The sequence below is a fragment of the Melozone crissalis genome, unplaced genomic scaffold (assembly GCF_028551555.1).
Source record: "Melozone crissalis strain CALT ecotype California unplaced genomic scaffold, PUWL_Pcris_2 ptg000029l_1, whole genome shotgun sequence".
Lineage (NCBI taxonomy): Eukaryota > Metazoa > Chordata > Aves > Passeriformes > Passerellidae > Melozone > Melozone crissalis.
In genome coordinates this window covers 12019757-12033242 of record NW_026535807.1, presented here as the reverse complement: position 1 = coordinate 12033242, position 13486 = coordinate 12019757, and the positions used below count along the sequence as shown (strand labels likewise).

The 13486-nt window shown below is 44.1% G+C and overlaps 1 protein-coding gene across 3 annotated transcripts in view; it reads left to right on the top strand.

Annotated features, from left to right (window-relative positions):
• Nucleotides 1-13486, top strand: part of FLNB (filamin B) — a 70709-nt gene that overhangs the window by 17684 nt on the left and 39539 nt on the right. For all 3 annotated transcript variants that reach the window (XM_054280838.1, XM_054280837.1, XM_054280839.1), the window contains exons 2-7: nt 5810-6058; nt 7065-7162; nt 8040-8187; nt 11315-11433; nt 12167-12244; nt 13012-13174. In XM_054280838.1, the coding sequence (XP_054136813.1) occupies nt 5810-6058; nt 7065-7162; nt 8040-8187; nt 11315-11433; nt 12167-12244; nt 13012-13174 (855 nt within the window). The remainder of the gene's footprint in view (nt 1-5809; nt 6059-7064; nt 7163-8039; nt 8188-11314; nt 11434-12166; nt 12245-13011; nt 13175-13486) is intronic.

Below are 13486 nucleotides of genomic sequence, written 5' to 3'. Positions count from 1 at the left end.
CTGGTTGTGGTTTAACTTCTCAGTGTGAAAATCAAGAGCAAAGCTTCTGGGATGGCTTTATGAGATCGTGAACAAGCTGTGTTGACTGCAGCCTCAGCCATGAAACTATTTTAAAAAATAAAATTCACTACTCAAAAGCTGCTTTTTCAGTCCTTTCATTTGTTTTGCAATACTTCCACAGTCTGTATGACTAGCTTGATTTAGTAAGGAAGCTGTCTGCCTCGGTAGCTTGTTTCCACTAATTGTCCAGCAGAGAATGACTTGCACCTCTGCTGTAGGGCAGAGTTCAAGCAGCATTGCCACAGTTTGAGTCGTACTTATGCTTAATCTGAATGCAGAGCAGACTTGCACATGAGCAGAAGATACTAGTCACAAACTTGTTTATAATGCTTTTTTTGGTTTTGTTTTTTTTTTAATTGTAGAATTATAGACCTAATAAAGGTCATATTGTTCAAGCCATGTGTTCCAAGTAGAATTTAGGGAGTTCTAATGGAGTAAATAAATGTGCAAGCTTCCAACCAGTGCCAGGTTTCAGTTCTGGCACTGGCTCCTGGGGCAGCTATAAGCAGAAATGCAGAGGATCAAGAACTGGCAGTTCTGTACTTGGTAGGTTGAGTTGGGAAGTTTTTTGTGGCTCAAGCCATAAAAATGACACACATTTGTCTCAAAATGGTCACATTGCTGGCTCAGACTAGTCACACTGCACTTGGACATCTTTCTTGTTGCTTTGGGGAGTGTGATTTTAGCAGTCCAAGTGTAACATATCATATTAGTATTTTAGTATAGAGCAACAGTTATAAATCAGTTTGAGCAGTTGAAAATTGATTCCTTTTCAAGACTGAGACTGGTGGTATGTACTGCTGGCCTATGGAATTGCCATAATCCATATTTTGGGCTGCTTGCCACTTAGTTAATAGGATAATAAAAATGGAAGAATTACAATCTAGACTCAGAGGTTTGATGGAAGCAAATGAGCTCTGGTTCAGCCTGTTTTCCTGTTCACCCTACTAAGCAGCCACTTAATAGCTGACTAGGAAGCAGGATACTTCCACATAAACCTTAATGTTGTAGGCTATATATAGGTGCTTTTTTTTTTAAAGAAAGAGTATGCTTGCTTATTCAATTCTGCAGAAGAGCTTAAGTCTGGCTGGCAGGTTTTCTCCAGCAGTCAGCATGTATGTCATGTCGAGATGCACCCTGACAGCAGGACCTTGGCAGAGGCTGACAGCAGCTCCTGCCTGCAGCTGAGTGGGGGCTGCGTCTTGCTGATGGCTGCTGCTGTTTTGCTGATATTGGGTTATCATCAGGTACTTCTAGAGGAGGAAAGCAAGTTGGAGATGGGGAGTTGAAGTTAAAATGCACGTTGAACAGTGTAGGTGTGAAGGAAGGTTTGTGTTAAATCCAAACTTAAACATTTCTGTGGTTTTTGCTTCTTGCTGGTTTAGGACAGCATGTCTAGCCATAAGTAGTAGCAGACTGTCTGAAAGTGGTCACCTTGCAGCATTCAAAGTTTTGGAGTCCACAGCAAGAGTGGCAGGAGAACTTGCATATCACACCCACAAAATTCTTAGTTCTAATAATAATAAAAAATCCCAAACCCACCAAAACCAGCACAAAACCCTCTTTCCAAACCCTTCATCCATTGGCTCTTCTAGATGACATCTCTAAAGCTGCCTGTTTCCAGTTGAGCTAAAGTCCTCCCAAGTGCTAGTGTTGAAGCAAGAGGGAGGGCCTGTGCCATGGATTCCTGCTTCATGCCTGGGCTTCCCATAAAAATGTGCCCTTTGAAAGTAGAAGTCCAGTGGCTGTCAGCAAGTATGAGTCAGCTGTGCAGGGACTTTGATCTCCAAAGCACACATCTCCTATGGAAACCAGGGAACATTGCTCTCTGCCACACCTGTAGGGGCATTTGCAGAGGTTAACATGAGCACTGTGACATGAATACAGCAAGTTATGCAGATGACTGTGCTTTCTCCAAGAATGGTTACATTAAAGCTGCCTGCAGTGATGCTGTAAAGAGTTGGTTCAGCCCTGCTAAATGATCTTGGCAGATGAGATGCAGCAGCTTGCTTCCTCCAAGCCCCAGGAAGGCCGGGACCAGTGGCTGTCTCCTGCATGGAGAGGGCTCCTTTAATCTACGGAAACATGGCTGGTGCTATGGAGTAAACACGCTCTCACAGCTGAGGGCAGGCAATTTGTTTCTGTCCACCTAACTCATTGAAGCTGAAAGCCAAATGCAGCTGGGCTGGTGGAGATGAATTGTCAAGGGGCTGGGCTGTTTGGTTCAGAAGCACTGACACAAGTGTGCATCTCTATGCTGTAAATTTACTGTGAGCTCCAGTGGAGCAGTTGAGAATCATGACTTTAAAGGTTCTGTAAAGCATTGACTGTGTGAGTAATAAGTATGCCTAAAAGTAATTTTTGTTGTAGGAAAGTAGTGGCGAAAGTCTGCTGTTTATGTAATCTGTTTTCCAGCCTGAGATGGCCAGAAAGTGTCTTGAAGCGGACCAGGGAGTGGAGGGAATTCAGTGGCAAGTCAGCTGAGCTGGGATACAAGCAGGGCCTGCAGTAATGATTGTTGGTGCTTAAGTGTCATTGGAATATATTATTTTTTCCACTGTCCCTACACCTTGGCAGTATTGCAGTGTGCACTCAGAACTCGTGGGGGATGCTTGTAAATTTGGTTCTACTAAGTGTTCAGAGGGCCAGCTCTGTGCTCCCTGTACAGGACCTGAATGGATGCATGTATTCCTGGTTGCTACTTTCATCTTAAAGCCCAAGATGTACTGAATGTTTTTAGTCAATTAATGAAAAAGGCAGCACTAAAGCAGAGGCTTTTCTGGTGAGGCTAAGTACTCAGCTGGAGCTGAGCTTTACAGTAGTGCATGGAAGCTAAGCCTGCTTTGAGCTGGACTTTGGTCTTTTCTTGAATGTGGAGGGTTCTTTTATATAGTGATAGAGATTGTAAGCCAGTGCTGGGAGTGGAGTGCCTGTGAGAAGGGCCTGTCGGCAGCTCTGCTGGGTCCTGATAAGGTCTGTCCTGCCCAGGAGTTCTTCTCCCTGCCTACTTCCCACCCCAAATAAAAGCAGACAAGCCCTCCTCCTTCGCTTGGAAAAAATGACATCATGAGATCCCTATGCCTGTCAGGAAGCTGGGAGGCTGTGAGGGCTTGCTAACAAAGTGCAGTCGTGGCAATGGCACCAACCCCAGAGAGGAAGAGCTGTCCTGTTCCTGTGGTGACCTTTTCCTGTCATCAGGGCAGCAGCCCTGTGCCCAGCCTTTCTGGATGAGGCTGGTGAGATGGGATAGTCTTGCTCTTGCTGGGAAGCCTGTACAGGCTGGTTTTCCCCAGGTCAAGAACCACAGCCCAGCTGTGCCTTTGGAGAGGGCAGTGGGGTGCTGGGGGCAGCTCTGAAGATGCAGCTGGTTGCTGCAGTAACCACAGTGCAACCACATACAGACATTATTTATGTGCTATAAATATAAAATGAGCCATTCTTTATCTTGAGTAATGTGTGTGTAGCATTGTACTCAAGGTGGTTCTGTCCTGCTGGCATTCCTCCCTGGAAATGCTGGATAGTTTTCTGAAATGAGCTTGCTTGTAGCCTACTAAATCATTGCTATGTCCCTCTAGTAAAAATGCCGATGTGGATATAAATCTGAAACTGAAGCTTGGAGGCATTTCTGGAGCAGAGGTGGGCTGGCCATTGCTGTGTTCCAGCACCAAGTGTGACCTGGTAGTTGTGCCATGGAGTGGGATGAAGGAGCTGCTGGCACAGGGGGAGGGAAGGCACTGACCTGTTTGTAGCTCAGCTGGAAAGAGGACAGAAAAGGGTGACAGTAGGGCCTGTTTAGTTGTTGCTAGGAGACCCACTGTTTATGTGATGTAGACTTTTACCTTGGAACCTGTAATTAAAACCCAGTAGGGCTTAATCACCCCATAGCTATCTATTGTGTATCTTGGACTGGATGTGTAATCAGTGAGCAGTCAAGTGGCAGACACATATCGTAATCCTGTAAGATTAGTCAAAACTGATGTTAAAAAATCTCATGCAAATAAATCTGAGTAGAAACCAGATGCTAACTACCCAGAAAGTCCAAATGCCTTTCAAGGTCTTAAGTTACAGCATTATCTGTTTAGGACATACTGCTCTATTGTGAAACCATGTAAATATTAACTGCTTTGCCTGAGTGTTGGGTTAAAGGGTGATTGCTGTTCTTGATCACTATTCTGTATAAACACTTGTTTTAAAAGTTAGATCATTTTGCATTGATAAGATGGTGCTGGGTTGCTGCTGTGGTCTCTTCAGTTGAAGAGGAGTAGGTAAGGCATGCCCAGTGAGTGTTGGGCACAAGGAGGGTCATCTTGGAGGACTTGCCTGTTAACATTCTGGATGTGAACTGGAGAATGCAATCCAGTTACAGAACACTTTTGCTTTGCTGGGTAGGACTCTGTAAGATTTCTCTACAATAATTCTGGTGGCATGAAAGGGAGTTGATACAGCTGTAATTGTCTTTACTCCTGCATATGCTGCAGGAGCTGGAGAGTAGACAGAAGTTTCCAGGTTATTTGTAACTTCTGTTGACTGAAAAGGGATTTCTCTAACAGCTTGCACTTGAAATGGAGGAAAGAACCAAAAAATGCTCTGCTGTAACATTCTGCTGGGAATAAGAGGAATTGTCAGCTGAGAGCATCCTGGAACATTGCAGAAGTGCTCTGATTTGTGTGAGCTTGAAAAACTGGAGCTGTTAGCAGTGTAATATAGCCTGAGTAACAACTACAAGCTCAAAGGGAGGGAGGTGTGAGAAACAAAACCCACGCCTCAAAATTTCAAGAGCTTAATAAGGGACAAATCAATAAAGCAAAAGTAACAGCACTGATTGTAACAGAGGCATCCAGTGTGTGACTCATTAAAGCTGAAGTAACTTGCACGTGAATTCACAGAACTGTAGTGGTCACTTCACAAAGCCAAACCAATGCAGAAAGGCATCCTGCCTCTGCAGACTTTGCTTTTGAAAATCTGATCTTGATATCCAGCAGCCTTAAACTTAGCTCCATAGTGTGTCTTAAAGCAGAACAGCAGCATGGTCACTCGGGTGATAAATTTTTCTTAAGCCGGAGCATGATATGGAAAAGCCAAAGCTGGCTCTTTTCTGTAGCTCTGAATTTGCAGAGTGAAGGGATGATGTCTTGTGTTATGGAGCAAAGGATTGTCCAGGGACTTCACTGCCCACCCTGCTGATCGTACACAGGTCTTGATATGTCCAATACAGACCAATTCCAAACTCTGTATTTGCTTGTCTTCACTACAGAGCAGCACTTCATTTTATTCCCTACCATTTAAAAGGCAAATTATTGATGTGTGTGGGAGACATGTTTCTGTATATAAATGGTGTTTCCTAAATGATGCTTTTATCTATGCCCTGGAGTGTATCATGCCTATTGGGATGCTGGTTTTGTGACCTCCATCACATGCTGTTTGGCGTTTTTCATAAGATACAAATGCCATTACAAAATATGAGGTGGTACTTATCCAAATCAAAGTACTAGAGATCTTAAACTGCCACTTCTCCTGCTGAAGGAGCAAGTGACAACTGGAGAGCACTGAGTCCTTTGACTCCTCTCTTTTTGCCCTTTCTAATGCTTCCTGTGAGTAAGGGCGTCTCTACCTGAACAAATGTCTGCAAGTGCCCTGGGTCAGTTTTCTTGTCCTTGATTACCTGCCTGTGTGCAGGCACACTGTTTTAAAAACACACCTCATTTCTCTAGAATGGCAGGTAATCAGTTGTATGTGTTTTGTCTTCCAGACAGCAAAGCCATAGTTGATGGAAACCTGAAGCTGATCCTTGGCCTGATATGGACCCTTATCCTTCACTACTCCATTTCTATGCCAGTGTGGGAGGATGAAGGTGATGATGATGCAAAGAAGCAGACTCCTAAGCAGAGGCTGCTGGGCTGGATCCAGAACAAAATTCCCTACTTGCCAATCACAAACTTCAATCAGAACTGGCAGGATGGCAAAGCACTGGGTGCTCTTGTTGACAGCTGTGCTCCAGGTAAGTCCTTTGTTCTGATGGCCAGTGTTTTCCTTGCTTGTTGTCTTTATGGCTGCTCTTCCTGTGGGAGGAGGTTTTCACTGCTGAGCTTGAGACTGGAATGAGGCTTTCAGAAAACCAAAAGAGTCCAAAGAGACCAGCTGCAGGAAGCAGCAAGTTGTAAACTTCTTGGCCAAGAGAAATTCTGGCCTGTAGCAGAATGTGTGATTGCATTATGGGAGGCGCCACATTTAAGCTTTGTATTGGGTGCAAGGGACAAGAGCACAAATGCTGGCTCCCAAATGGAAGAAAGGATTGTTCCCACGGCAAGTGCCAACAACCTTTCAACTTCAGGGTGCAGTGGGAGACTTCGTGTCTTCTCCTGAAGTAGGTTTGCAGAGGGAGCACAGAGCTCCCTAACTGAACACACTAATTGAAACATCAGTTTAGCAATCTGAGACTGAGCTGCTTAAGGCAAATAATTTGAAGTAGTGTGGAAAAGGCAGAATTTCCTCGCTTTTTTAATAAAACAGCCTCGCTAGTGGGATTGCAGGTGCTCATCTAATGCAATCTGGGCTGCTGTGGCAAGTGGCTGAAGTGTTCTTTACCAAATATGCTGCAAGAGAACTAGTGAAGCATAAAGGATGGTAGATGTATTTGTGCTAAATTTAGAGTGGTATCTTGCACAAGTTACCCAGAGAGGTCTTAGATGTCCCATCCTAGAAAACATTCAAGGTCAGGTTGCACAGAGCTCTGTTGAAGATATCGCTGCTCATTGCAGGGGTGGTCTAGATAACCTTTAAAGATTCCTTCCAGCCTAAGCCATTCTATGACTCTGCACTGATTGTTGCCTTAGAGTTGTTTCACTAAGCAGCACGTGCTTGTCTTGTTTTGGCTACTTCTGCAAAGCTCTGATTGTCTTTCTGCAGAGCAGTGTAATGCAAGGGGATCTAGAGTTCATACTTGATTTCTTCAGCTAGGGAAGCCCCTTGGCAGATAACACACAACAACTGAAATGTGCTTGCAGGGTTGTGCCCTGACTGGGAGAGCTGGGACCCAAGGAGGCCCGTGGACAACGCTCGGGAAGCCATGCAGCAGGCGGATGACTGGCTGGGTGTGCCACAGGTAAGGCCACCAACCTTGGGCTGCCCATGGGGGGCACAGTGACCAGCTTTGGTCTTGTGACTAGCTGGAGTTGAAATTGAAGAAAGCACGTGAAGCTGCTTGGATGCTTTCAAAAGTTACTCTTAACTCATGCAGAGTTGCCTGAGAAAGGGTGCACTGTAATGAAACACAGTATTACATTTCAGAGCTCTGGTTGTATTTGTGTAGGTGTCTCTGCTGAAGAAAGCTGCTGTTGCAGCATGTAAGGTAGGAGGAAAGGGCCTGTGTGGTGGTGCCTGACATCTTAGTCCATGGAGTGAATTTGTTTTCCTGCATTGAGTTCCACAGAAGAAAAACTTACTGGCTTAGGAAATCACCTGCAATGATAATGTTCAAACAGAGAGCAATTTATTTTTACAAACTGGATTATTTTCATGCTGATAAAGTTGGACAGAATTTCAGAAGTCTCTGAAGCAGCTTGTATTGTGGAAGCAGGAGTCACAAGTTTTACTCTGCAAGCCTTGCAGTTCAGAGCTGTTGCATACAGGATTATGAATTACTAACTTTTTCAGTATCGTTTATCCTCATGTCACTTTCCAAGGGGAACATAACTGCTGTTCTCTTGCCTTGGTACCATTAAGCTTGTTGCAGTCTCCTGGGAACCCCTAGTAATCAAGGCAGAAAAAGCCCCCAAACCACACTGGGATAATTATGAGCTTCTTGATTTTCTTGCCTGAGATAATAAATGATCTTGTGTGTATCAAAGGGAAAATAAGTGTAAGAAATCCCATTAGCATGTGGGAGTTTTGAAATCTAAGTCTGTGTCATAGTTCTGTTTCTGTGTTGACCTGTGGTAACCAAGCACTGGTACAATATGCTTAATTGCACTGTCTTTCAGGTTATTACCCCTGAAGAAATTATCCACCCTGATGTGGATGAGCACTCTGTGATGACTTACCTGTCCCAGTTCCCCAAAGCCAAACTGAAACCAGGAGCTCCTTTAAAACCTAAACTGAATCCAAAGAAAGCAAGGGCTTACGGCAAAGGTGAGGACTTGGTGAGCTGAAGCTGCACAGAGCAGTAACTCTTCAGAAAGCTGGGTGGGGTTTTCTGCTTATGTTGAACTTCAGACCTACTGTAACTAACTGACTTCAAAGTTTCACTTGTATACTCTTGGTGTGGTGCCTGGTTTCAGAAATACATGGATATAGTCCAGAAGGCACTCCTAGTTCTAACATGTAAATTTCCCAGTCTGAACCTGTTCTGCAAGCTGCCAGACTCCCATCTACAGCTGGAAGAAGTAGCATGATATGGGGCTAAAACAGCCTTGGTGTGGAATTCAGGCCAGCAGTATTGCTGCAGATGGGTGATGATCTGGCAGTGAATGCTTCCTGTAATAAAGCACTCCTTAAAAGAAGAAAAACCTCATCACCTCACTGTCTCTCTGGCAGGCTCTCTGTAGAGACAGTTTTCCATTTCCCAGGCTTGATGTGTGTTAGAGTGGGGTAATTCTAAATTACTTACTTGAATTGATAGTGTTGAATACTTTGCATGTGTACAAAGATGAGTCGGTAACCCTTGAGACATTACATAGTGCTGAGCCTTGTAAAGGCTGCATTTACTGATTGGAAGGACTGAAGGCTGAATTTGCTGATTACCCATAGATGCTTAAGCAACTGTAGATCTCTGTAGGCATTCTTATTTTTAACTGACCTTTTAAAATGATAATTTCATATAACTATTGATGAGGTTCTGTTCTAGATGGGTGCACAGTCACAACTGAATAAGTAACAAATTTTTACCTTTAATATGGTTGGCATGTTGGAAAGCATCTCTTTCCATTTCCATTTCCATCCATTTCCAAAAAGCATTACACTTGGCTCTCCATTCTGCCTTAATTTTTTTTTTTTTTACATCTCTGGGCTGCTGTTTGTCCTTCAAGACTGTTGGAACTAGTGTGTTTCAGAGTTGGATGTACAAAAGTGAAATGGAAAGAAACAAAACTTTCCTTATTTTTTTTTCTGGTTCTCTTATTTGCCTGGGATTTTTTAAACTTGATTTTCCATTGAAACATAACTAGTGGAATGAAGGGACATGGACTTTATTTATGCACTTAAGAGAGTTGCTGCAGTCAGAGTGGGTTTAGCACCTATCCAGCTTGGGGTTGATGTTCTTTGTTGGTGCCTTCCCCAGCAAACCACAATACACAGACACATTTTTCAGGTCCCAAATGTGTAAATGACTGATCAGCCTGCCTCAGTCTGTCAAGTCTGGCTTTAGTCATGTTTATATTCATTCAAAAAATGAAATTACTTCGTCTGCTTTCATGTGTCTCTGGAGCCTTTGTAATGAAAATTACTTTAGAGTGAGTGGCTCTTCTTGAAAGATTGATGCTTTCATTAAGTTAATTGCCAAAACAGAGTCACTAAATATACTAATTGATAATTTTGACTGCTATGATATGTCAGAAATGGAAGGTGACTCCAGCAGCAAGGGGCTCAGTCTTTGACTGAGCAGGGTCTTTTGGACAGGTGAGAAACAGGTTTTCATGCATCCAGGAAAAGATAACTGCCAAGTGCAAAGTGGGTCAGTCTTAGCTCTTTTTATTATCCTTTTTCATGTAAGCTCTTCATAAGCTCCCAACAAGAGTCTTGGCTGTAGCACACCACCCTGAGCGCCGTGAGGGTTTGTGCTGAGGATGGCCATGTGTGGAGCTGGTGTGAAATGAGCCTGCAGAGGGGATGTACAGAGTTGTGTAGGTCATCAGTGGTGGACTAGGAGTTCTCATTTAACCATCCAAAGCAGGCCACTGATAAGATAGTAAAATCTAGACAGATGAAGTCTAGGCTAAGAAAGTTCTGTAACTAATAGTGTCCTGGCTGAAATTGTCTTCAGAGGAGGATAATGAGTCCTTCTTGTGCTGGCAGAAGGCATGATACTTAACTTGAATGCCATATCCTAGTGCTTGTCTGATGGACCGGAGAGACACACAGCCAATTTGTAGCAGTTTCAGCTAGATGATAATCTAGGGCTTAGTTTGAAAGAATGAATATGTCAATTGTTAACACCTTATCAGAATGCTCAGATTTCCTAGCAAAAACATGGTCTTCCTTGCATTACTCTCAAGTTACTGTTTTCTGAAGATAAACAAGTTCAGGAATTCTGTTGTTCACAACCACTTCCTTTACAATCTATCAGACGTTGCACTTTCCACTAATTGTGCTGTGGAGCTGGAGTGCCCACGGTTTTATGAATCAGCCAGGGAGAAATTGCCTTGGACGGAAGGGTATGGATGTGTTTGGGCTAGTCTGGAATCAGCAACTTTGGGAAGTTCTTCCACCCACTCAGTCTGACACCACCATGACAGATGTCATGACCTGGGACTGTGTACAGGGAGATGATGAAACCCTGCTGGTAAATGCATGCTGTAGCAGGCCTTGCGCTGGGGAATAAGGAAATTGATTAAAAGTTAAGTGGAAACCACAAGTAGTAGCAAGATTTTTACTGTTTTAAGAGGTTCCTGTGTGCCATTTGTACAGTGTACACTCTGGCCAGGTAGTCTGAGCAGATTTCAAAGGACAGTAAATCTGAGCAGTATCTATACTGCTGGATTTTGAAAATGGAGTAAGATGGGGCAGCACAGGTAAAAAATGTCTTTCTTTAAGCAAGTCTTTTACTCTTGGCTCTAGAGTAATGGCTTCACCTAAAGGCTTCCCAGAATTTCTCTCCTGCCTCTCTAGTCACCCCTCCCATGGTGCAACACCTGTGTGAAGAGAGCAGCTCCTAAAGAGCAGCTAATGCTCATATCCCACTTGCTGTCAGCATCAGCCCTACACTTGCCAGCAGTGGGAGTGACCCTCAGTGCCTCTCAGGATGACTGGTTTTCACCTGAATCCACACAACAGCTGGGTTCCTGACTTGGTTAGACATTGTAAGATGAGTTGAGTGCTGATGATTCAACCAATTTTTGAAAATACTCCTACTATAAGAGAAGGCCTTATTGTGAACATCATGCTGTGGGCAGAGGATAAACACATGATGTGCAGAAGTCTGGGGAAACTGATTCTGATGGCTTGCAAGGGAGAATGGGTTGGACAGCCTTTGGGCAGCCTCCAAACTGTCTTCCAGGTTTTGTGGCAGCAGCTAATGTGCTGTTCTGTATCTGTCTCACAGGGATTGAGCCTCATGGGAACATGGTGAAGCAGCCTGCCATCTTCACAGTGGACACCATCAGTGCTGGGCAGGGTGACCTGATGGTCTTCATAGAAGATCCAGAAGGAAACAGAGAGGAGGTATGTATGTTAAGTGTCTTGTATGGAAAAGTCAGATTGGTCTGAACGCTGTAGTTTCTGCGGTAACCTTCATCTTTCACAAATGAGTTCTTGACAAATAAGTAATTGAAAAAGAAATTGCAAAATACAGTTTATCTGAAGTGCAAGAAGCCTCAACTTTTCTTCATAATTGCCTTGAAAAACAGTCACTACCTGCAACTAAGCAACACAGCTCCAGTGTCCAGTAGTTGCAGAGCTTTAGCTTGACTGGCCAAGTACACTCTGACCTCCTTTTAGATAACATACATCAGTAAATCACTGTCTGCATTTACTCATTCTGCAAGAATGGCTAAAGCAGCTATTTAGATGCCATGAATCATTTTGAGTTAAAATGCTGGTTTTAATGTTTATAGAAACTTCTCATCCAAGTGTTCCACTTGATCATGTTACAGCATTCCAGAGAAATACAGCTGTACATTGGACTTACTGTCTCCTCACTCTTGGCCTGCCTCAATACAGCAATTAACAGCAAAGGAAAGGGCTGGGTTGGGAAGAAGGTAGCTTGCTTCCCCTCTTGTAAAGACAAAAACAATGGGATTTTTTCCATGTGAGAAGAGGGGGATAGCAGGGATCCCTGCTCTCACAGCAACAAGAATCTAACAGTGCTGACTCTGGAAATAGATGGCATTATCAGTAAAGAGTTCAGCTGGTGTGTGTAGGCACAGCTTGATGAGGGATATGTTTTCTCTCCTAGGCAAAGATAACACCGTCCAGTGACAAAAACAAAACCTACTCAGTGCAGTATGTTCCAAGGGTGACAGGACCTCACAAGGTGAGTTTTGTGTCAATAACCAGTATTCTCTTGCTAGACACACTGCTCTGCTGGTTGTTAACATGAGCCCCTGAGGGCTCCCTGTTCACTGGTGGGTAAGAGCCACCTCAGGCATCCTGAAGAAAAGTTAAATTGATGTGGCCTTCGTTCTCCATCTGGCTTTTGGGCTGCTCCCTTTGCAAGGGGAAAGAAGTGTATGTTGGGAGAAAGTGCATTTATGTTTGGGTATCAAGTGCCACAGCTGGGCCACTTTGTGCAACTCACAAAGCCAGTTCTGTGGGTTGTCACAAGAAATGCAGATGAAAATAGCAGGTTGTTTCTATGAGGTATCTCTTTGCTGATGGTACTGTACACTGTAGGGATTTTGCAGAGAAGGATTCCCTCCCTTTGTCCCTGGATGCCCATAGTCACAGGTTTATGATGGGTGATCCTGTAGGGTGGCAGGTCCTCACAGCCAGCCTGAAAAAATAAAATGCAAGTAAGTTCTGCTGCCACTTTATTGCTGGATGAAGATCTACCTTGTATTGGCACATCCTGATTCAAGCTTCCATGCTGGTGTGCCTGACTCTGTAATCAATGGAACTTTAAGAAGGTGGCAGCAGTTAGCACGGATCTGATGAGGGTTGTGGAATAGATGGTCCCTCACCTCTGAGGGAAAGAGTGTTTCTGTTAGGAATGCAGGAGCTTGACCCTGCACTTAGCTTTATGGTGGTGATCTGAGCTCTCCCTCTGCCTGATGGGTCCAAGCTGATGCTGTCTGTCCCTAGGTTTCAGTCCTGTTTGCTGGGCAGCACATCTCGAAGAGCCCATTTGAAGTGAATGTTGACAAAGCCCAGGGAGATGCAAGCAAAGTGACAGCAAAAGGACCAGGACTGGAGGCAGCAGGGAACATTGCCAATAAACCTACCTACTTTGACCTCTACACAGCAGGTAAGCAGGGTGAATGATGATGGAAGTCCTGCAGTGTCCTCAAATGTGAGAACCTAAGGCCTTGGAAAAATAGCTGTAAAGTGGATGAGGATTTGTAGCCCCATCAAACTCACAGGTGAAATAATAGCTGGGCTGCTCAGAAGGCTTCAGCTGTGTATGAAATATTTGAAGTGCAGAGCTGAGCTGGGGTAAGAGGCTGCTAAGCCTGACCCAGAAATTTGCCATGAATTTGTTGGATGGCAGCAGTCAAGTTCCTGGCTGGTTTCTTTCCCCACCTCATTTTGAACAAGAATGTGACATGTTGAACATAAA